Source organism: Chionomys nivalis, chromosome 20, assembly GCF_950005125.1.
Source record: "Chionomys nivalis chromosome 20, mChiNiv1.1, whole genome shotgun sequence".
NCBI lineage: Eukaryota > Metazoa > Chordata > Mammalia > Rodentia > Cricetidae > Chionomys > Chionomys nivalis.
Window position 1 is genome coordinate 40,739,877 of NC_080105.1, and position 23,175 is coordinate 40,763,051.

General features: G+C 45.6%; 1 protein-coding gene across 5 annotated transcripts in view; it reads left to right on the forward strand.

Annotated features, from left to right (window-relative positions):
- The window catches only part of Rbpms (RNA binding protein, mRNA processing factor), a 143,119-nt gene that overhangs the window by 64,989 nt on the left and 54,955 nt on the right, over window positions 1-23,175 (forward strand). For all 5 annotated transcript variants that reach the window (XR_009055687.1, XR_009055688.1, XM_057752834.1 and 2 more), the window contains exon 4: window positions 842-904. Coding sequence is in view for 3 of the 5 variants with exons in the window: in XM_057752834.1 (XP_057608817.1) it covers window positions 842-904 (63 nt within the window). In the remaining 2 variants the exon portion in view is untranslated. The remainder of the gene's footprint in view (window positions 1-841; window positions 905-23,175) is intronic.

Genomic DNA, 23,175 nt, shown 5'->3' on the forward strand with positions numbered 1-23,175 from the left:
CACACAATTATTGTCCTCTTCATGGAATATTTGTAGTTTATAGACGTATTATCTGATATCCACGGAACCCGTAAACACACAGAGGAACCGACAGCAGGTGTAGGATGAAGAGGCGATAACTGATGGCCCTGGGATTCTTATTTCTCAGAGATTGGCTAAACATTTCTTACCTTTGAAGCTGAATACTTCCAAGTCCCCTAACTTCTGCTTTATCAGAAATGAACTAAATTGGAGGCAGCCAACACATTGAAAGATATAAAGGAAGGGACCCATTTCTCTGAGCAGTGTCCTTCCATGCCTGAGTAAATTGAGCTCTTTGGAAAGGCATGGCTTTGGCGGCAAGGTTCATTTGGTAGTTTCGGTTGCGTAGTGCGAACACAGGGATGTTTACTGTTGTGTCATTATATTCCTTGCACTTACAGTGAACCAAAGGGTGATTCGGTTTCTCTTTGCATTTTAAAAGACGAAGAAGCTGAGGTACAGTGAATTTGATTTAGGAAACTAGAGTCTCTTCAACCCAGATTCTCCTCTGTCCCCTGGTCACTGCTGCTCACACCTTCCAAGCACTTCTGATTTTTTTTTTCTTTTTTTACAAAAGCGATTCTCTAAATTCTTGGCTGTGTCCTTGAAGAACTGCCCTCACCATCCCTTTGATTCACTTGAGAAATTTGGTTAAGCCACTAGGTCCTGATTCTTTGGGATTGGCTTTCTTATTTCTACCCATTGCCTGTGGTCATTTCTTTATCTTAGCTCCTCAGTTAGACACCACCCTTGACCTAGAAAACAGATGGCCAGTGATTTCTGTTTTCTTTTTCTTGATGTTTTTCTCTTTTTCCCTCAGCCTGTAGGTTTTGTCAGTTTCGACAGTCGCTCAGAAGCAGAGGCTGCAAAGAACGCTTTGAACGTAAGTGTGCACTGCTCTGATTGCAAGTGTGCATTGTGCTGATTGTAAGTGTGCACTGCTCTGATTGTATGCATTTTCTTAGGTAATGGCAAACAATAGAATCCCTGTAGATTAGAAGTCCCGTGTGTTACTGGAGGTCTCAGTGTCAAAGCCTGGGCTGCAGCAGCCCTAACAAGTTTCATGGGCTTCTTGTCCCCCACATGCTACTAAAGAGACAAGTAATAGTGAAACAGAGGCCTAGTCAATGTTCTGTTGCTGTGAAGAGACCTCGGCGACTCTTAGAAGGTGTTTAGTGGATTGGTTTCAGAGGTTTCATTATCACCTTTTGGGGTACGTGGTGGGATGAGAGCTACCTATATCCTGAATTGCAGGCAGCAGGTAGAGAGACTGGGACTGGCCTGGGCTTTTGAAACCTCAAATCCCAGACCTTAGTGACACACACTTCCTCCAAAGGCCACATCTCTTAATCCTTCTAATCCTTTAAAAGAGTCCCATGCCCTGGTGACTGAGCACTCAGTTACTGAGTCAGTAATGAGGGCCACTCTCATTGTTGATGATTTCCTTCATGGCTTAAGGTTTTCTTTACTTCCCACGAATTTGAAGCTTAGTTGGGTGGGATCCTGCCCTGAGGTCTTGCTTTTCAATTTATCCCATTTAGCATCAGGCTTTTCTTTAACCCTTTCTCTCCCCAAGCACTGAACTTAGGCCCATTAATTACACTTCCTGGTGCTCCTTTTCTCCTCAAACTACACAGTTTGTATTTCTGTGGTCCAATTCGCTCCTTTTCATTCTAGGGCTGCATTAAGATTGGTTACTAATAACCACATAACACAGTCAGTACTTGGTCCTCTTAAAGTCTTGCCAGTGCCATTAATCCCATGGTTTTCAATTTAACTGCTGGTAGTTTTTTTTCTTTAAAGAAAAAAAAGTTGGGGCTGGAGAGATGGCTCAGAGGTTAAGAGCGCTGACTGCTCTTCCAGAGGTCCTGAGTTCAATTCCTAGCAACCACATGGTGGCTCACAGCCATCTATAATGAGATCTGGTGCCCTCTTCTGGCAAGCATACACGGAAGGAATGTTGTATTACATAATAAATAAATTTTATTAAAAAAAGTTGCCATAGTCTTTGCCAAAATAACACAAGAATGGTCTCTAGGCCATTCTTCGCCTTTGAAACCTCTTGAGCTGGGCCCCCACAGTTCAAGCCACTCTCAGAACTATCTTTTATGCTCCTAGTAGGATGTCTGATCAAGCATTCAACCGTTTGGGGTTGTTTGTTTTGTTTTTGTTGTTGGTATTTTTTTGTAGTCCATAGTAATACCCCACTCCTGGTACCAATTTATTTCTTAGTCATGAAAAGCCATGACCATGGCAACTCTTATTTCTTAAAAAAAAATTAATTTTGGGCTTGCTTACAGTTTCAGAGGATTAATCCATTAAGTGGTAAGCTTGGCACACTGGAGGCAGCTGCCAGAGAGTCTGGGTCTCAAAGCCTACTCCCAGTGATATACTTCCTTCTACAATCCCACACATCCTAATCCTTTCAAATAGTGCTGCTCCCTAAGCTTTTAAATATGTGAGCCTATGGAGACCATTCTTATTCAAACCACCACACAGAGAAAGGTTTGTTCAGTGTAGCCACACCAGGAAATGGAACAAACAAGGAAGATCAACGATCCCACCAAACACCATCTTTGGGGTTCTGATGTGTGGTTTAGTTTTCAGGAGCAGTCTAGAGGTGGTGTACACAACCCAGAAGTCCTGCTAAACTTGAGGTCCACTCAACCAGCTTCCGTGCCCTCGCTGTCTTGGTTCCGGGTGGTGTTGCAAACTGTCAGCACTCTGCAGTCTCCCTTTGCTGGCACCGAGAACACAGCCTTTTCTTTCCCATTATGAGACTTTTGAGAGAAATTCTACTTCCTGGGTCGTTTGTTTGAATAGTCTGACAGGCAAGGGGCGAGGTGCAGTGCCTGCCTCTTTAGAGTTGTTGCTGGGCTGTGTCCCTGTTGCTTGCCTAGAGCGCAGGAAGCACGGACATTGATCTCCAGCGTGGCATAAAACCTCAGTATGGGCTGGGTAGTGGTGGCTCATGTTTTTAATCCCAGAACTTGGGAGACAGAGGCAGGCGGATCTCCCGAGTTCTGGGACAGCCAGGACTACATAGAGGGACACTCTCAAAAAGAAAGAAAAGTTGTACGTTGGAGACTCAACTTATTTAGACCCCAGGGAGCCTTCTGAACGTTGACTCTGTATAATGGTGACACAATCTTGAGAGGTTTTTAAAATTTGAAACAAAATATATTTATCCTGTGTTAAGCACCTGCCGGGATCTTAGGATTTCAGTATATTTTTTCCTGTGTTGAGTGAGTGATCTCTGGTCAGAATTACTGCCTTCTACAGGACAACCTGTAAGCCAGTTATTTACTGAGCACCAGCGTTAGACTGTGAAGCACAGTACATTATAGAATATTGTAATGTTATAACTTATGGAGCTCAGTGAAAGAGCGTGTGTCCAGCATGTATAAGGCCCTAACTCAATTGCCACCTCTACAAAATGTATTGTATAAATTTGCATTTTATACTGTTATAAGCGAAATACTCTCAATATCACTAAACTTTAGATGAAAGATGAAAACTACCAGCCGGGCGGTGGTGGCGCACCCCTTTAATCCCAGCACTCGGGAGGCAGAGGCAGGCAGATCTCTGTGAGTTCGAGGCCAGCCTGGGCAACAGAGCCAGTTCCAGGACAGCTAGGGCTGTTACACAGAGAAACCCTGTCTCGAAAAACAACAACAACAAAAAACCCTCAAATAGTAGCAACCTTATTCTGTGTCTCTGCGTGTTTGTGTGTGTGTTCTGGGGCCAGGAGGGAGCCGGGGGATCGGTGAGCCTGGGCTTGCTGTGCTCAGGGTGACTTGTAAATAAATGTCTTGCTCACTTTCTTTCTTGATGTTCTTTGTTGTTGATGGTGCTGGGATTTTTGTTGTTGTTTTGTTTTTCTGCTTTTTGAGGCAGGGTTTCTCTGTAGCATTAGCTGTCCTGGAACACACCTCACTCTGTAGACCAGGCTGGCCTCGAACTCACAGAGATCCCCTTGCCTCTGCCTCCCGAGTGCTAGGATTAAAGGCGCTACTACTGCCCTTTCTTGATGTGTAGCTTTAGGGCTTCCATACACCTTAGAAACATCTGCAGCAGTACAGTTAGGGGAACAGACCTACAGGGGGATGAGTGGTTCAGTAAGAATGGTATGTGGACGGAGCTAGGAGGTGACTCAAAGTCGGACCCTCCATCTTGGTCCGGTCTGTTCCATCCTGGCTTCTCGCCACACTTCTGGGTCCAGTTATAGACTATTGCTTCCCATTGTCCAGGACAAACAGCCGTGGAGCTTGGTCACGGGCCCATCATGGCAGTGTACTTAACATCTACTGTTCATCTTCCTGAGTGCTGACCCCTTGGGCCTTTTCAGGATCCTCTTTTGTGATTGATGAGTTAAAAACATGTACGGCTCACAGCTCTTGCAATACGCTCCTTGTGTCATTTGCTGAGGCTCTTTTCAAAGCCTTCCCTCAGATCCCTGGAGAATAGTTAAGTGGTGTAATATTTGGTTTGGTTCCACTGTTGAGAAATGTAAACCTTGATCCAGAAAGTGCCTTGTATAGATTAGTCGACCGTCACAGGCCACTTCCGTGTTTGCAGCTTTCCTTGTTAGTTCGTCTTGGTTACTGCCTAATTCAGTCATTAGCGTCAGCCTTCCCAGACAGACAGTGGATTGTTACAGCCACTGGCTTTCCTGCCACATCCAGCCTGAGCGCCAGTCAGTCGGACAGTGTTTCGGGATGGTGTCCTCGGGTTGTTTGGCACTGAACTGTGGTCCGAGGTTGTTCATAATCCCCTAGAGGAAAGGAGTATTTTTTGCTTTTGTAGGAAAAGCTCCCAAATTCGGCTCTGAACCACTCAAGCCCAGATTTCCCTTTCGATTGCCTATGGTTCCATTATTCACACAGGTAGGAACATCTTTCGTCTCTGAACACAACAGCAAGCTGTCTAGCCTGCTTTGCCCATCACGTTTGGATAGTTAGCCCTGCCCACGGAAGAGGATGAGAAAGCTGATCATGACTTGTAGAATATGTTTGTGCTTTTGAAAGGTAAAGTGCTAATCCGAGGGTAGCCCAGTTAAGTGAGAATCCCAGTTTGGAAATTGTTAGCAGAGGCACACAGGCCTAAGGGTGAAGCCCGCGAGCAGCGTGGGACGCTTGTTCAGGGTGTTTTGAGTGACTGCGCGCCTCGCCCTCGCCATTGCTGCCTAGTCGGATTCTTGTTTCAATAAATGATGATGGCAGTGAGGGCTTCAGAGCACCAGGGTGAGCAGGGTCTCAGTCTGGGTTCTGTGAAAGAGAACACCAGGGTGAGCAGGGTCTCCGTCTGGGTTCCGTGAAGGAGAACACCAGGGTGAGCAGGGTCTCAGTCTGGGTTCCGTGAAGGAGAACACCAGGGTGAGCAGGGTCTCAGTCTGGGTTCCGTGAGGTGTGGGAAATGAGTGGTCCGTAAGTACACGCCGTTTACCGTGCGTCTCTCCTCCCCTTATCCTACATGGTTTCTAGAACCGGAGAAGTCTGACAGAATCAAGCTTATGGTATATTAATCCACCTCACCTTTGCTGTTTACATTCAGTTAAGCTAGTGAGGTAGTCTGTGTGCTCCCAGAATGCACTCGTTGACCTCCGTCATCTCTGATTGACAGTATGTTTTATCTCAGTTCAGCTAGGGTGGTACTTTGCGTGTTCTCAGAATGTGATTGGTCTGTGTGATCTCTGATTGACAGTTTTTTTTTTGCTTTAAAATAATACTGTTGTAATAATCATGTCCCATACATTTCAGTGGCTTTGATTACGTTTTCGTTAAGTATTTTGAAATTATGTTAGCACAAAACCTTGCCATTTGAACAGCCTTTACACCTATAATTCACTAACTCACTGGGTTGTGCAAGTTTCACTATTTCCTAAAACCGTCAACCCCAGCAGAAAGACATTGTGTCCTGCGCCCAGTTCCTGCTCACCTCTAGTCTACTTTCCTAGCTGCCCGAAGTTACAAATCATGTTTCTCTTTCTCTTTGTGTTTCTGGCTCCTCTTTCCTTGGTATGATATATGCAGAATTTTTCTTGTCAACTGTTTTAAAACACACACACACACACACACACACACACACACACACACACACACACACTTTTTTTTTCCCCTTTCTCTCTTTAACTACTTAGAAGTACTGGTCCTTGCCCAGACTAACTCACGTGTATTGCCAGCTCTGTAAGTACTGCATTTTATGGGTATAATTATCTATTCATCTGTTGAGGGACACTGGATTGTTTCTGCCCCTTTCCCCCCTTAAGATGGTTTCTTTGTGTAGCCATGACTATCCTCGAACTCACTCTGTAGACCAGGCTGACCTTCTCTGCCAAAAATGGCATTAAGAAGTCTTCATGACTCTGGCATTCAAGCAAACATTGTAGTGACCAGTTATTTATCTGCAGTGATTCCAGCCTTTCACATAATTTCCTTGTGTCTTGTGGCAGGTTCCTTGTCTGTGACGTGAGGTTGCACTTGGTTCTGAAGTGTTAAGGGAAATTGCTAATAGAAACATCACTAATACTTGTAACATTACCTTCGCCAGGAAATACCTTTTTAGCCATCAGGTGTTTGGGCACTGCCAGATACCCAGGTACCAGAGGAATCCCAGGCAGCGTGAAGATGGCCTTTGGGTTTGGTCAGGCATTTGCTGTGCTGTTTCCTGTACACAGGCTTCCCTGACAGCTGTGGAAGTTAGGACTTTTGATCTTAATATTTATACAGCTTGTGAGCTGGGTCAATTATTTCCACTAAACAAAACTTCTCCTAAATGCAAGTCTCCAGATGGCCTATCTCAGTCTTCCTTACCCCCATTAGGCACCACGTCAGTATGTTTCTTATCATTTTTGAAATTTTCTCCCTTGGTTTCTCTTTAGCCTATTGCTCAAGGTAGTTGGAAGGCCCTGATTAATGAGAACCCAGCTGGAACTTTTGGATGGGAAATAAGCAGGGCTGCCAGATGAGATCATGAGCCTGACCCAGTGTTTATCTGCTCAATCTGTTTATAACTGCTTGCTCTTGGCTCGCAGAGTTTTAAAACAGCCATTTGACGTCACAGTGCTGGAGACTAGGGCTGGGCCTGTATAGAAACTTGGTGGAGTGGAGTTGTCAGGTCCGCTTCCTTGTTTTCAACCTTGTGCCTTATTGGGGCCTTCAAAAGCTGTCCAAGGGTCATGAAAATGGCTCACCAGGTGCAGGTCTGATGACCTGAGTTTCATGCTGGGGTCTTCTTCTGGTGGGGGAGAGCTTCCTCCAGAATGTCATCTTCTGGTGTCCATATCCACTTCTGGGATGCATGCTCATGTGCGCTGTCTGTCTGTCTGTCTGTCTGTCTGTCTGTCTGTCTGTCTGTCTGTCTGTCTCTCTGTCTCTCTCTCTCTCCCTCTCCCCCTCCCTCTCCCCCTCCCTCCCTCCCTCCCTCCCTCCCTCCTTCCCCCCCTCTCTCCCTCTCCCTCCCAAGCACACACAATCTGTTCAATTTAGCCCCTCCTCCAGCTTTACCATTAAAAAAAAAAATAAACCCAAATGAGTTCCAGCCCTGTTGGGGACCAGCCTCGACAAAAATACCTCTTGCCAGGGTAGAGGCATGGGGATTTAGAAAATATAGTGTCATCACTGAAGTCGGGGGGGGGGAATATAGTAAAGAATACGAAGTCACAAATGAAAATAGTAAAACGGAGAAACATAGGATAGTATCAGGAAGGAATTCCAGTGAGTACTGAAAATTCGCCTGCTTTTAATTTCCAAATACTTAAAAGACGCCTGACCCCAAAAAGTGGGAGTAAGGCAAAAGAGTGCATTAACATAATTCAAGGAAATGAACAACGGGCGAGGTCCATAATTAAACACTCTGTTGTTAGAACAATACAAATCAAGCTCACACACTAGACCAAAACATTCTGTAGGCACACCACTCCCTGGGTGGAATCCCAAGTTATCTCCGTAAAGGGAACTCAGTCGTGTCCTTAGACTCTTGTTCCGGACCTCTATACAGCACAAGTTCAGTTTGTTTGTTTTTTTGGTTTTTTTTTTTGTTTGTTTGTTTTTTCAAGACAGGGTTTCTCTGTGGTTTTGGAGCCTGTCCTGGAACTAGCTCTTGTAGACCAGGCTGGACTTGAACTCACAGAGATTCGCCTGCCTCTGCCTCCCGAGTGCTGGGATTAAAGGCGTGCGCCACCACCGCCCGGCAACAAGTTCAGTTTAAAAACAACAAAACCCAGAGAGCACTTGGCGACAAGTGCTCAGTGCTGAGAGGTGAGTCCTAGGTTTCTTCAGTGACCCTGCATTTAGGGGTGGTTATTAAACTTCCCTTGGAAAGAAAGCTGGGCATGGTGGCACCTTTCTGCAATTCCTTGGGAGACCACTTCAGGAAGATGGTTTTATGATGTAGCCAATGGTGGTATCTCAGTCATTAACCAATCAATCAGTGTTGTGCTGGGGGAAAATTTAATATCTTCCCGAAGTTTGAAATTTGACTGCTATTTTGGTCTTTGCCTTAGAAGAATGTGTGTTACTTCGATTTCTTGAGCATCTGGTAGGAAACTGGAAAGTGCAGATCACAGGAGGAAGGAGAGTATTCTCCTCCTAGGGAAACAGGCAGAAAGGACCACAGGTTATCACACTGCCTGGTGGTGTTGCCTGTACACCGACACCTTCATGTTCTGTAGACAGAGTAATGATCGTGTCCCGTGTGGCTATGTGTGACGGCTCTGCATTATTATTGTGGTCCCGATCTACTGCTACATATTTCAGCTACATTAAATAAAAGGTACTGCATTTGACATTGTCCTTGCTCTACAGTGTTTGAGGTACTTCAGGAATCACTGAGAATCTGATTTCCCAATATTTTAAATGTAAATATTGGGGGAACTTGTCAGGTAGAAAGCTAGTGTGTTATTGGGAACGGCTCTCAAATTTGCATATGCACATTACATAGCTCAGCCCCAGAAGTTACTGTGTTGTCTCCTCTACCTTTTCAGTGAATTCGACCCCAGGACATTGTTATGTACAGTCTTAAACCTGCAGTTAGAATGAACTAAAACTTGTTTTTAAATCTTAGGATTGAGGTAGAGTGAGTCTTAGCCACTTTAAAGATGAACGATATTTTGGGCAGAACATGGTTAAATTGGTGGAATATCAAATGTAATTATTTTCCTTATAATCAGGTGCAGGCTCTGCCTTTCTAAATGTCTCTAGGAAGGTGAGCGAGAGAAGCGCAGACTTTACCGCTGTCTTTCCTGTTTACTGTCGGACCCTGTTTCTCCACGTGAAGTGGTTGCCGAGCTCTCAGCACTTCATAAAACTTTCTCCTTTTCCAGACAAGCTCAGCTAAGGTTTCTCGTATGTAAGTAAGAAGAGAGCAAATGTTTCTCCAACTTGGAAACATATTTTCTAGTTTAGTAAATGTGAGACTAGAAAAATACACAATATAAAATTGGATTCTAAGCGTGAGGATAAAAGTTGAAGGCCAGCTTCAGCTACACAGCAAAAGGCCAGTGTCAGCTAGGTAGACCTCATTTAAGAAGCCGACTGAAGGTCAGTGGAGACTGAGCAAGAGAGCTTGCTCTGTAAGCACTACAGCCAAAGTTTAAGTCCCCATAGTGATCACACAAAGCTGGCCATGATCACAGTTGCTTTGTCCCAGTGCTGTGTGTGTGTGTGTGTACGGATGCAGAGACAGGAGCATCGCTGGGACTTGTTGGCCATCAGCTTAGCCCCAGGTTCAGGGAGAGTCTGTCTTGAAATCAAGGAGCAGGCCCACTGACATCCTCCTCCGATCTCTGCGTGTGCATATGAGCGTGTGAATGCCTACATACATGTGCACGTTACACCCACCCCCCACATCCAACAAGAGAGAAAAAGTGAAATAATACTTTTTTTGGGGGGGGGTTTGAGACAGGATTTCTCTGTGGTTTTGGAGCCTGTCCTGGAACTAGCTCTTGTAGACCAGGCTGGTCTCAAACTCACAGAGATCCGCCTGCCTCTGCCTCCCAAGTGCTGGGATTAAAGGCGTGCGCCACCACCGCCCGGCTGAAATAATAAATAACAGACAACACTCCTCACTGCTGACTCTTCTCGCCAGTCCCTTAAAGTGAGGACTTTATAGGAACTGGTGTTCTGTATGGTAGAGGCACAGACTGACGATGGTGACAACCTTCAGAGAGCTCTGTTTATCCTGAAAGTGCCCTTTCCAATAGAGTGCTTCAAAAATAGCTTCTTTGGAATTTCAAGTTCCACTGGGGGCAGAATGTTTGTGAATGTCGACTCAGATTACTCACCAGTCAGTCCCTGGATCTCTGAGGTGGGGGCAAGGAGCTTCAGTGCTGTCCTTACGGGTCTGGAGGGGACAATCATCCCGTAGCGCATTCTTCCACTTCTAACACTGTGTCCCTGTCCGAGTTTCTGTTCAGAACCTTCCCGTTGGTCAGCCGCTGGGAACGGTTCTGACTTGGAGTTTGTTGTATGGAGGGAGGAACATTCGCAGCCCTCTTGTTATCGTGGCTGATCTTGCCACTGCTGTGCAGTGGAAGGGCCTTGACACGGCCTCTTCTGGGTCAGATGCCTTTTGGCCCATTGCTTTGCTCCCTGTACAAAACAGGAAGTGCTTTACAGTGTCCTAAAGTTTGAACTCTACTGTTGTATCATTTCAATCAACTTGGGCCTGCGCTCCAAATTCTCAATTGGAACAAGTGTGTAAGCTATGTAGGGCTTGTGCTAAAGGCTTAAAAATAGGTCCACACAGAGAAACCCTGTCTGGGGACGGAGTGGGGAGCTTGGAAAAGCCGGGTGTATAGCTCAGTGGTAGAATCCTAGCCTCGAGTGCAAGGCTCTGGGTTCCGTCTCCAGCATTTGAAAAGAAAACGATTTTGGCCGAGGATGTGCTTGCCTGCTATGCTCAGAGCTCTGGGCGCAAAAGCCAGCACTTGTCTTCAGCTGCGTGGTGAGCTTGAGGCTAGCCTGGGTGCATGAGACCCTCTCTGTAAGGTGCAAATTTTGCCCCACTTCTCATCCCATCATGAATAGCTTTAAATTACTGTCTGTATGACCTTGAGAATAGTAAATAAGATCGTATAGATGACACCAGTTTTATCCTTAGTAAAGTAAGTCATTAATACATAATCAAGTAGAATTAATAAGTAGTTGTAAATAAAGTAGTAATAAATAAGGAGTAGCAATAAAATAGTATTAGTAGTAAATTAGAGTCTCATATTATTTTTAATGTAGAATGGCTCTTTCCCTTCTGGGCATTTCTGCTATCCGGTAATTGTGAGGCGGTACCTACTGGATTCCTTCTGTTGCTCTTCATTATGTTAGGGAACCCGGGAGTGCACAGAGCGTGGGAGTGGGAGCATTCCCTGCAGGGAAGCTGGACAGCAGGAGCGGCCCACTGTGGCCCGTGTCTGATCTTAAAATGGAAGCCTTTTGACAATGGCCCCGGAAAGTTCAGGCAACTGTCTTTTCTCAGTTAGAGTTTGTTTATGTCAATGCTGCTTTTTTTTCCTCCTCTCTCCAGTCCCCCAACTTCCTTCTATACCAGCCACTAATAAAAGCTCAAAGTAAACTTTCCAGAATGATCCTTAAAGCGTAGAAAGTTAAATGGCCCTCAGATAACCTAAGGAGCACTTAGGTAAGGCCGGGAGATGAGCATGTTAAATGTGTCTTCTTGACCTGCCGCCCTTACAATGCTTTATTCTTCCTAAGTTTTAAACAGTGGACACCGGGGTGCTCACACTTGGTGTTTATATTCGTGAGACTTCATGTTGTACCCTAGTAACAGTATCCAAACCCCCACATTGTGAAGCTCCTTCAAACGGCCCCGGGGCCATTGCCTTCTTCTGTCAGTGCATGTAGTATGATAACATTGTATGTAATAGGTAATATGTAAAATCAGGCCTCATTTTCTATAATCAGAAGACGAAGCATCCTTAAAACACTAGCACCAGTAATCTTCTTATCTTTACAAAGTGACTGTGTCTCTAAAACACCTATGTAGTCCAGTGATGTGAAATCAGTATTCCAAAAAACTTGTGTCCCCCCCCCCCCAAGTGACTCCAGGCTTTTTCCTTAACACAGCCATCTGACCGAGCACGTGCAGCCTTTGGGAAAGGAAGTGGCTTCCGTTTGCCAACACTTGGGAAAGAATTTAGGTTTTTGTTTTTATGTTTTTCTAAGACAGGGTTTCTCTATAACAGCCCTAGTTGTCCTGGAACTCACTCTGTAGACCAGGCTGGCCTCGAACTTACAGATCCACCTCCCTCTGCCTCCCTAGAGCGCTGGGATTAAAGGTGTGTGCCTTCACACCCAGTTTGTTGCTGTTTTGTTTGAGGATTTTAATTCTTTTTTTAATTATGCGCATTGATATTTTTGCCATGGGTACCAGGTCTCCTGAAACTGTTGTTGCAGACAGTTGTGAGCTGCCACGTGGGTGTTGAGAATTGAACCCAGGTCCTCTGAAAGAGCAGCCAGTGCTCTTGGCCCCAGAGCCATCCCTCTAGCCCTGACGTTTTAACTTTTTAAGACACAGGGCCTGGTGACACTTGGGAGGCAGAGGCAGGTGGCTCTTTGTGTTCGACGCCAGCCTGGGATAAAATGAGAGCCTATCACAATTTTTTTTTTAATGAGAGAGAGAATCACGCGTGAAGGTCACAGCACCACGTCCAGGAATCCCCTCTCTTTCTACCATGTGTGTTGTAGGCATGGAACTCAGATCCGCACAGGTAGTGGCAGGTGGCCTGGACCTACCGAGCCAGTAGCGACTGTTCAGCTAGTTTTTAAGGTGCGGTGCACAGTGAATTCACACATAAGTCCTCTTGGCTTTTTCTTAGCTATGCTGTGACCAGAGACATACGTTGTCTTGACTCAGTTGTACAGACCAGCTAACAAGGGCAATGATTAAGCATGTGTTCATAGGTGGACATATAATGTCGGGAGTGTTACATCCTCACACTGGCAGACCTTGTTTCTGATCTTGGTTTTTTTGTTTTTTTTTTTTAATAATGTATATATTCTTTCAAAATTTCATACATACGTATGTAAGTGTGTACGCACACACTTGGATTTTATACCATCTTCTCCTGAACGCCTTCTTTCCAACCCCTCCCACCTTCATTTCCTTAGGTTGTGTCCCATGGCGTTTAATAAAGGTTCCTTGCGTGGACATGGAGGTCTATAAGTTACTTATTGTCTGTGATTCTGAATTCACTTTAAAATTTGTGTCTGTCTGTCTATGCCGTTTGCATGCAGGTGACTTAAGTTACAGACTGTGAGCCACTCAGCTTTGGCGCTGGGAGAAAACTCGGGTCCTCTGGGAGTTCTCAGCCACCAAGGCATCTCCACGCCCTCCTATTTCTTCACCCACTTTCTAATCTCAGAAGTTTTTACTGAGTCCCACATAGGCCTTGGTGAAGTACAGTAAGGTACTTAACCCCCCCTAAGGAAAAAACAACTGATGTGGGAAGTCCTTCTCTATATGTGTTGCTTTTATTGGTTAATGAATAAAGAAGCTGCTTTGGCCTGTGACAGGGCAGAAACAGAGCTAGGTGGGAAAACTAACTGAATGCTGGGAGAAAGAAGGCAGCGTAGTCAGGGAGAAGCCATGTAGCCACTGGAGGAGACAGATGTCAGAACTTTGCCTGGTAAGCCATAGCCACATGGCGATACACAGATTAATAGAAACGGGTTAATTTAAGATATAAGAGCTCGCTAGCCATACACTTAAAGTGATTGACCGAGCAGTGATTTAAATAATATAGTTTCCGTGTAATTATTTTGGGTTTGAGTGGCCAGGAACGAACGATCAGCCTCCGACAACAAACAACAAAAACTAAACTATCAAAATTCTGTGTTTCATTTTCTCTGGTGTCCAGTGTCTCTGGCCAACACCGAGCACATGTAGATCACTGATAAAGTTTGTTTTCTATATCTCCCCATGGTTGATGGTGACGACGACGATGATGTTGGTGCTGGTGGTGGTTATGCTGGTAATGATGATGGTGACGATGATATCAGCAGTGGCTTGGGTTTGAACCCAGGGCCCTGTCTCTAACCCCCTATGAACTTCTGGTCCTCTGCCACCTCAGGTAGTAGTCATATACCATCACACTTAGCTAATGGGGTGCTCGTGCTCAGACTTGGGGTATCCTGTGTGCTGTGCATGCACCCTGACAACTGAGCTGCATCCGTTTGGCCCAGTTGGAGCTTTCGCTTGTTTACCATTTGTTTGAATAAAAGGATTGGGAGTAGCCCTGACTTCATGACAGGGAAAGGGCGATGCTTCTATGTGTATATTGTCCCAACAATGCTCAGAGGCCCGCCGCAGCCTCTGTGTGCTGTGATACCCAGGACGGATCTGTCCCTTCCAGAGCAGGTCCCTGTTTACCTCCAGAGGTCTTTGGAGTGAAAATGTTATTGTCAGAATTCCTAGGTAAAAGAGTACCATCTGCTCCCTGGCCCGTGTTCCTTTTCATATAATATCTATTTCAAAGCCACCCAGTAAAATTCTGCTTTAATGAGTAGCTGGCTGGGTGTATTTGGCTTGTAGACAGCCCCTTCCTGTCATTGTCAGGGTACAGGTCTTTCAATCATCCTTTTCAGGAGACTCGGAGAACATAGAGGCAAAAGTTCAAACACTCGTGGCCTCTTGACCTTTTGGAAAATAAACTCTGGTTGTGTTGACATGTTAAAGATGGAGTTCGTCGTGTCTTCAAAGGCCCTGTCATGACTTTACAGTCATCCTATACAAAGCAGATTCTCCTCAGGCGCAGTGATGTGCACAGGGAGGGGTTCCTGGCTCACAGAAAGTAAATGTGTTCTAGTGGAAATCAATTTAGCTTGTGTGGACAGCCAAGCTGGATAGAGTCTGATAGCTCCTGGTGTCTGCCCTAGTCCTGCACCAGAGGATCCAGTCTCTGTGGTTTGCCCAGGCCCCCAGGAGCAGGTCAGACCATGGATCAGCACACATGGGGCCTGCGAAGCAGAGCAGAGTTTAGCCATTCACAGAGGAAAAAAAGCCCTGTGGGCTAAAAGATTTCTCTCACAAAACTCTTGCGGACGGATAACAAGCAGCTCAGGGGTTGCACCGCTGCTTGGGGATGCCATCCTTTGCCTCCGCAAGCCATGCAGACACCTCTCCAAAAATACCCAGACAGGAAGGAAGCTTCCAGTTTGGAGGAATAGCATGTGCTAGTGAACACTGGGCCCTCAGGGATCTGTACATAGCTTACACTATGGACTAATCTAACCACCCACAGGGAAGTCTCCCTTTCTCTTCAAGGCAGACCCTGCGACGGTTCTCATTCTCAGTTTGTAGCTAAGAAGTCCCAAATGTGGAGAGCAGCAGCGAAAGGTAGCATTTGGTCCCAGGCAACTAGTTCCCAAAACCTGTCCCCAAAGCCTGAAAGCTTGCTTGCAAGGAAGTTCCACAGAGCTGTGGCCTCTACTTGAGGTGTTTATAATTGCCACTGCCGATGGTGATGGTGTTCCTGGACCACGGGCTTTCTTACCTGCTCCTGGCTAGCCGGTGGATGGAAATCAAGCAAGCAAGACCACCCGGAACAGTAATAAGGGTTTCCCACTGTAGTTCATAACCCGAGGCAGGTGCCTTAGTGGGGTGTGGGCGGGGTTAAAAACACCATTTCATCATATAAATGAGAGCAAAGCCTCATTTCATTGCCTTTAAGGAAGTTGCCTGGTCACTAGGAAGTGTCTTGTCCTCAGACTCCCAGGCCCAGTTGGTTCATGAGGGGTGAGCTACTGTAACGGTCAAGTTAATTGTGTCTTAGTACTCAGAAACCTTAGTTTGTCAGAGGTAAGAATTACACAATCAGGAAATAGTGGCTAAGCCTCCGGATCCATTCTAGCCTAGGCATGGAATAATACTTCTTCCTGTTACTTCAAAGCAATATAAAGTTTCATAGTTGATGTTGTTGTTGTTGTTGTGGTTTGGTTTTTGGAGACAGGGTTTCCCTGTAGCTTTGGAGCCTGCTAAGATTTGCCTTTCTCTGCCTCCTGAGTGCAAGTGTCATAGTTTGGAGTTTCGTTCGTGGACTAAAATGGAGGTAGATGGTACCTAGCACCCTGGTACTTTGTTTAACAAGGAATTGTGCCTGAATTCCTATCCCTGTGTCTGCAACGCCATCAGACACACAGCCACATGTCCGTAGACAGCCCTGGGAGGGGGGTCTGTTTATTGAAGCATTGCAATGTCTTACTAATGGAGAGGCACATGTACTGTCGTGTGGGTCTAACTCAAGCTTGGACAGTGAGCCTTAAATTGGATTATTCTGAGCTGAAGCCAGGGCAAGCACTTCTCGAGGGTGGTTGGCTTAGGGAAAAGAACAGGGTGTGATTGGTTGGCCATAGTCTGAGCAGGCTGTGGCTCAGCAGTCCTCACTGTGGTATTAACAGTCCTGAGGTTTCCGCCAGCAGCATCCTTATTTAGGAAGGTATGAGATGCAGCCATCTGATGGATGCGTTCCTTTGTTCATTCTTCTCCGGAACCCATGTGCACCCGGGTTTCAGCACAGCGGAGAGTGAACAACAACATTGATAATGAGCAGAACAATGTGGTCTTTATAAAACTAGAAGCCTGTCCCAGGCCAGAGAAGCAGAAAATTGAGTTCTGGTGGCTTCTCAGCACTCACCTGGGCATGAGAGCGGATTACTTAATGCGGGTGGCTCTTCCTTTCTCACGTGGCAGAGGCTCATGGCGTTTAAGATGAGCCTAACACAGCACCCTCCAGCTCCTACAGGGGATTGAACCTGAGACCTCGTGAACGCTGTGCAGACACTGCCTTCTGAGTTCTACCCCTGGCCCTGCAGTGAGGTTTATGCTCTTTTCGGTAGGCCGGTATTAGCCTTCCCTCCCCTCACTTCACCCTCACAGATCCAATTATCCCTAATTGGCTGGGAAGCAAGGCCAGTGAGCAGTCTTGTCCACAGCTGAACACACTAGGTTCAGAAGTCTCCAAACTTCCCAGCTCTGAAACTGGGTGAATTTCTTGCTTCATATAGATATTTGCCTGGTCTCCAGCAGTTTGCACTATTTCTTAAATTATTGTACGTGTCACTGGGACACAATGGTGTTTATTAAATGGTAGATTTCTAATTCCTCTCAGAAGTAACAGCAATGCAAGGTAGATTTTTTTGCTGTTGAATTTTTTTTACCCTGTTTTATTTTATTTTTTAAATTTCCTGTTTTTGTCAAGTCATCCCTTTATTTACATTTGCACCAAACTGCTGCTCTTCCTTTAACTATGGCCATTGTTTCTGACCGGCTCCTACCCGCTCCTACCCACTCCAAGATTATTGATGACCTGGAGGGCTTTGTCTTTGCTTTGTCATTGGAATGAAAAGGCTGTTTTCACAGACCTCTAGGGAGAGCTTTGCTTAAAGGCTGTCTAGAATCTGGTTCTAATCCATTTTATGATGCTGGCAGAAGTGAAAGCTGATAGCACTCACGAAAACTCTAAATCTGTTTCATGTTTCAGCCCCCGTAAGACCTCGGAGCGGCTGAAATGTGTGTATTTACCTGCTGGACTTGGGCTGGAAATGGCCTGTCTTTCAACAGCATCAGAAAGCAGCTCTTATTCCTAACGTTTGCTTTTAATTTCACAAGTACTTTCATTTAATTTCCTTCTCTTCTGTTGGGAGCTTGTCCCCAGGATATTTCCTCCCTATGACCAAAATGCTCTTGGAAAACAGTGGACTTACTCTTCCTGTAAGAGGGATGCAAATCAGAACCATAACCGCGCGTCCACTCACACTCTGTAGACTGTGAACATAGAGACAGGCAACAGGTAGTGTCTGGTCAGGGGAGTAGGAAAATCCGGATGCTTTGGGCACCGGCGGGTGGAATTGAAACGGTCTGATAGTGTTAGAAAAGCTTACGGAGAATTACTTCATGGTATAGTTCTGCTCGAAGAGAGGTCAAAGTATGTGTTCATACAGAAATCTGTTCCCAAGTATCTGTAATGGACTAATATGTAATACAGTAAAAAAGCTGACACAGGGCGGTGAGAAAGCTCAGTGAGTTAAGGTCCCTGTGGCCATGCCTGGCAGCCTGAGTTTGATCCTCAGAACCCACACGGTGGTAGGTAGGACAGAAGTGTTTCTTCCGAGTTGTCCTCTGACTTCCGTACAGGCACCAAGACGCATGTCTGTGTGCACACAGAAATAATCTACTGCCATTAGCTGGGGAAAGGCTGTTAAATACCGTGTGCTTATTAATATCTATACAGTAGAATATTAGTCAACCATAAAAACAATCATCAGTGGGATAACCTGTGCTATCTGGAATAATACACAAACAAATGAACCTGGTAAACATTATTTTTGATAAAGGGTCCTGTTTGAAAATGCTACATTTTATTTATTTGAATTATCTAAACTAGATAATCAAATTCATATAGATTGAAAACATTATGAGTGTTTGTAGGGGGAAGAGTTGGAAGAGAAAAAGAAGAATGATTGCTAATGGGTACAGAATTTATTTTTGAAGTAGAAGAAAATCCTCAAATACATTTCTTGTGGTAGAAGAAATCTGTTTTGCAACGGGGTTTCACTGCATAGCTCACACTGCCCTTGAACTTGACCTCCTTTGGCCTCTCAAGTACCACTTCATCTAGCCAAAAGCAATATTTTGAACATAATATTGTATAATTAAACCCCTTCCAGCCTCTGACTATCTTGCCCGTGGCTTTCCCACATACTGTTGTGATTGGAAAACTTGAGTTTGAAGTGTTTCAGAATGGGTCATAGAAGTCATTCTCTCAACTGTTATTATCTGGTTCTGATCAACTGTAGGGAAGAGAAGTGACTTTCTTATAGAAGGAGCAGGTTGCTGGGAAACCTGTCACTGTTTAGTAAATCCCAGCCAACTGATGATCTCACGGAATTTGAATCTAAAGACCTAGAAAAACCTCCCCAGGATCAGCACGGCTCACCACTCTGTTTAAGGAGAGTTTGGTTTGCTTCTGCTTCCTCCCCCTGGTACTGTTTTCTGTTGCTACTGCTTACAGTAACCAACACTGTTGGTTCAACTCAATTGTTCAGTGCTTGGTATTTACTGATAATTGGGCAGGAAGTCACTTTCCTGACCCTCCCTCCAGGCTCACCACACTGCTTGATTTTTTTTTTTTTAAGACTTCCAGGAGAGTACTGCCTCTGTAAAGAGAAAGAAGGTGTAGTTAGTAATGTCTCCCGTGTAGTCGGTGATAAGACAGGTGTGTGTGGGTTAGCACGTAGACCAGGTCGTGTTGGCTAGGAAACCAGACGATAATAGAAGGACTCGAGAATATGAGATTTTACAGTCAGGAACCATGAAGCTGTGCATCAGAAGGGACAGTGGACATTAGTCTAGAAAGGCCATTGATTGACTCAGTAGCAAGCCTGGCTTTGGCTAGGGGACCTTTTCCTCGGGTTTCTTATTGTTTTCTAGGATCTGTGCTGGCTGTTCTATTGATGTTACCATAACCGCATGGGAGTCGGATGATTCTTAAAAAGATCTGCTTTAATCTTAAGTGTGTGCGTGTGTGTGTCTGTGTGTACATGTGAGTAGTGCCCACGAGGCCAGAGGTATTGGATCTCTTGGAGATGGAATTACGGAGGACCATTAAACTCAGGTCCTCTGGAAGCGGTACCTACTCTCAGCTGAGCCTTGAGTTAGAGGTCCTTAAGGCTAAGGAAGAGCCAAGATTACTATAAAAGGAACCATTTTCCTACATTATGGTTCTCTGTGTGATTTCTAGTACAAATTACTCTGTATTTGAAAGCAAGAATGGATTGGTTGGGCAAAACACTGTTGCTCGTTAAGCAAGAGCTGTTTCTTTCCCCCTTCAGCACACACACCTGATGACTGGGCTGCTTCTGGAACCCGTATTCCTTAAAGCTGAAGAGGATTTCCATTAGGAGTTGAGTGTAGAGAAGGACAAGACTCAGCCAGCAAAGTCTGAGCAAGATGAACCCGGGGCATGCTCTCTAGTGTGATTATTGTTTGATGTACACGTGTCTCAGAGATGTGTGATCACTGGACCGTGAGAAAGCAAGTGAGCATTCCAACAGGAAGTAGCCATCACCCTTAACCGGAAGAAGCAAGGCGCTTAGAGCGAGCAGGGAGGGTGAGGGTGGTATGCTGCTCATCAGTAGAGGCAGTTTCGTAGGATTGCTCAGCTGAACACACAGGAATTGATGGGTTGGGGCGTGGTGGCACCCCATCATGCATCTATCCAGGCACTTGGGAAGGGGAGACATAGAGGACTGGGAGTTCAAGCCAGCCTGGGATACATAAGACCCTTCCTATAGTAATTCATTAGAATTTGGGGCTGGGGGTTAGAGCTTACTAGGGAATAGTGATGTCCTTTTGTGAGTTTTTAATCTTGCTAAAAAGTGGTTGAAAACGGACTCAGAAGGATGCTCAAGGACCATCTTACTAGAATAACAGGGCCAACAGATTGTAATTCCTGGCAACAGGCAGAAAGAGGGAGTTAGAGAAAAGGAAGAAAGCCTCGTCTCTGACTTAGAGCACAAGAAAGCTGAGGAGGTCTGCCAGCGGCCGTGTGGAGGTGGCAGGGGTCTTCAGAAGAGAGACCTACCCTAGAGTGTCTGGGCAGCTTGCTTAGGATTTTGGCTGGTGGCCAAGGAGATAAAAGGGCAGACGAACTACCAGATTTAGTTAGCAGTGAGGCTGCTCTCGTGGGTGTGTGAGTACATTAAAAAGATACCAAGAACTCAGCATACAGTTTCTTGCCGCTCGATTGACAGGCCTACTTCACTAACTTAAACTAACTCCTAAGGGGAAAGCACTAGCGGCCTTTGTAACATCACAGTCTTTGACAGCGTAGAATGTTGTGCCTTCTCCCAGAGCTCCCGATGAGCAGTGTAAATAGCTGTGTTGTATGTTCCGGGGTAGTGATAGGAAAGGAACTCACGGCAGCAGCCATGTGCCCTTTTATTTTATTGTTTTAATATTCTTTTCTTTGATTTTAAAGGTAGGGATTCACTGTGTAGGTCCTGCTCGTCTGGAGCTCAATGTGTAAACTTAGCTGTCCTCAGAATGAGAGATATCCTCCTGCTTCAGCCTCCCAAGCACTGACAAAAGGCATGCACTACCATGCGCAGCCAACTTATTTATTCCTAGTTTATGTGTATGAGTGTTTCGTGCGTGTGAGTGCAGACCCAGAGGCCAGCAGAAGGTGTCAGGATGTTAAGATACCCTGGAGCTGAAGTTACAGTTGAGCCTCCATGCAGGTGCTGGAACTCAACCCTGATCCTCCCCTTTGATTTGGGTTTGGGTTTTTCGAGACAGGGTTTTTCTGTGCCTGTGCTGGTTGTCCTAGAATTGACTGTGTAGACCAGACTGGCTTCCAACTCAGAGAGACCTGCCTCTGCCTCCCTAGTACTGGGATTAGAGGTGTGCACCACCATGCTCGGCCTCAGTTGCTATCCACAGTGGCCTGGGCTTTCCTATATTAGTCATCAATGAGATAATCTTTCACAGACGTGGCCACAGGTCAGGTCAGCCTGATTTGAGCAGTTCCCCACTCCAGTGTCTGTCTTCACACCTGACTCTAAGTCATGTCAAGTTGACAGTGAAACTTAGCGCCACACACTGCTGTTCTGGAGATTTTTAGTCTTTTCTTTGGATGATAGATATTCTCAGTCTACCAACAGTTGAATCCATGGGTGGGAAAGCCTCCGAGACAAGGTTTGGGTAGAATGAGGCTGTCAGTCATAAAGCAATGATTTATGATCACACAATACAAAGCTGTACGTCAGCACTGGTGTGAATGCTCATAAAGGGTCTAACTGAAAGGTTTTCCTGGGAATGGGAAGTACCGTGTGGAAAGGGAATGAGCCGTGCCTGGTGGTAGTGCGCTCCTTCAGTCCCAGCACTCAGGAAACAAAGGGATCTCCGGAGTTTGGACCAGCCTAGTCTATGTAGTGAGTTCCAGGACAGCCAGGGAGGGAGAGCTGCCTCGTGAGACAAAATACACTACAAGAAGGGGATTTATTAGTTTACCACGGCACCGTTCGTGCCGGTGAGAATCGGAAGTGAGTCTTCCACTGGTGGTGGTCTTCATGAGAAGTGGGGTGTTTCTAAAGCCTGAGAGGACCATTCTGGTAAGGCGTTTCATTGTTAGAACTAGCCAGAAATGGTGGCCTGGAATCCTAGTGCCGTGTAGCCTGAGGTAGGGCCTTTCTTGAGTTAGGGTTACAATGATACGTTATCCCTAACCAAACTCAAAAACAAAATTTTAGTGACTCCACACTAGAGGAAATGTGGCAAGTGATCAAAGCTCCTGTCACTAATGGGGGTCCAAGATGACATGGTGTGCCTACTGAAATAACGCTGAATGTAAATCAGGAGCTGCACACACACACACACACACACACACACATTTCAATGAGAAACAGTGTATAAAACAAAGTTGGTATTAAATGTCAAGGAGATGGAGCTGGTGACAGGTAAATGCCCTGTATGATTCTTGGAGAGGTCCTGGGTCAGAAAACACAGAACGGCCCTTATTTTTAGGAAGCCAAGCTGCAGTGAAGTTAATGCGTTTACTCATGAAACTTAAATAGTGGTAAAAGCTATGGAAAGAGGCAGAAGAGGAGTAGAAAGATAAAGTACGCGTGGTAATATGTCAGCACCTCAGGGACTTGTGTGCTACGTACCTGTTCTCTAAATTGGGAGTAATTTCTCAGTAACTTCTAAAAAGATAGGCAGGCAGGCCATGACACGTGTAACAGCCAGAGAACAAGGTTGTGGGGTGATTTTGTTCCCCCTTTCACAGCGGCTCCAGAGACGGAACTTAGGTCGTCACATGGCAAACACCTTTATCTGCTTTATCCATCTCACTGGCCCAGCATAATTTTTTAAGGTAAACAGAAAATGCCAGCTGAGTGTTGTATGCCTACCATGGCCCTGCTCTGGGATCTTGTGCGCGCGCGCACACAAACACACACACACACACACCCCAGGCAGGATTTCTCTGTGTGGCCCTGGCTGTCCTAGATTTCCCTCTGTAGACCAGGCTGGCCTCCAACTCAAGTTCTGTCTGCCTCCCAAGTGCTGGGACTAAAGGTATGCACCACCCCCTCCCTATAAGGAGGAACCCTTCAAATGCCAGCTTCAGATGTGCTCTTTTTAAAA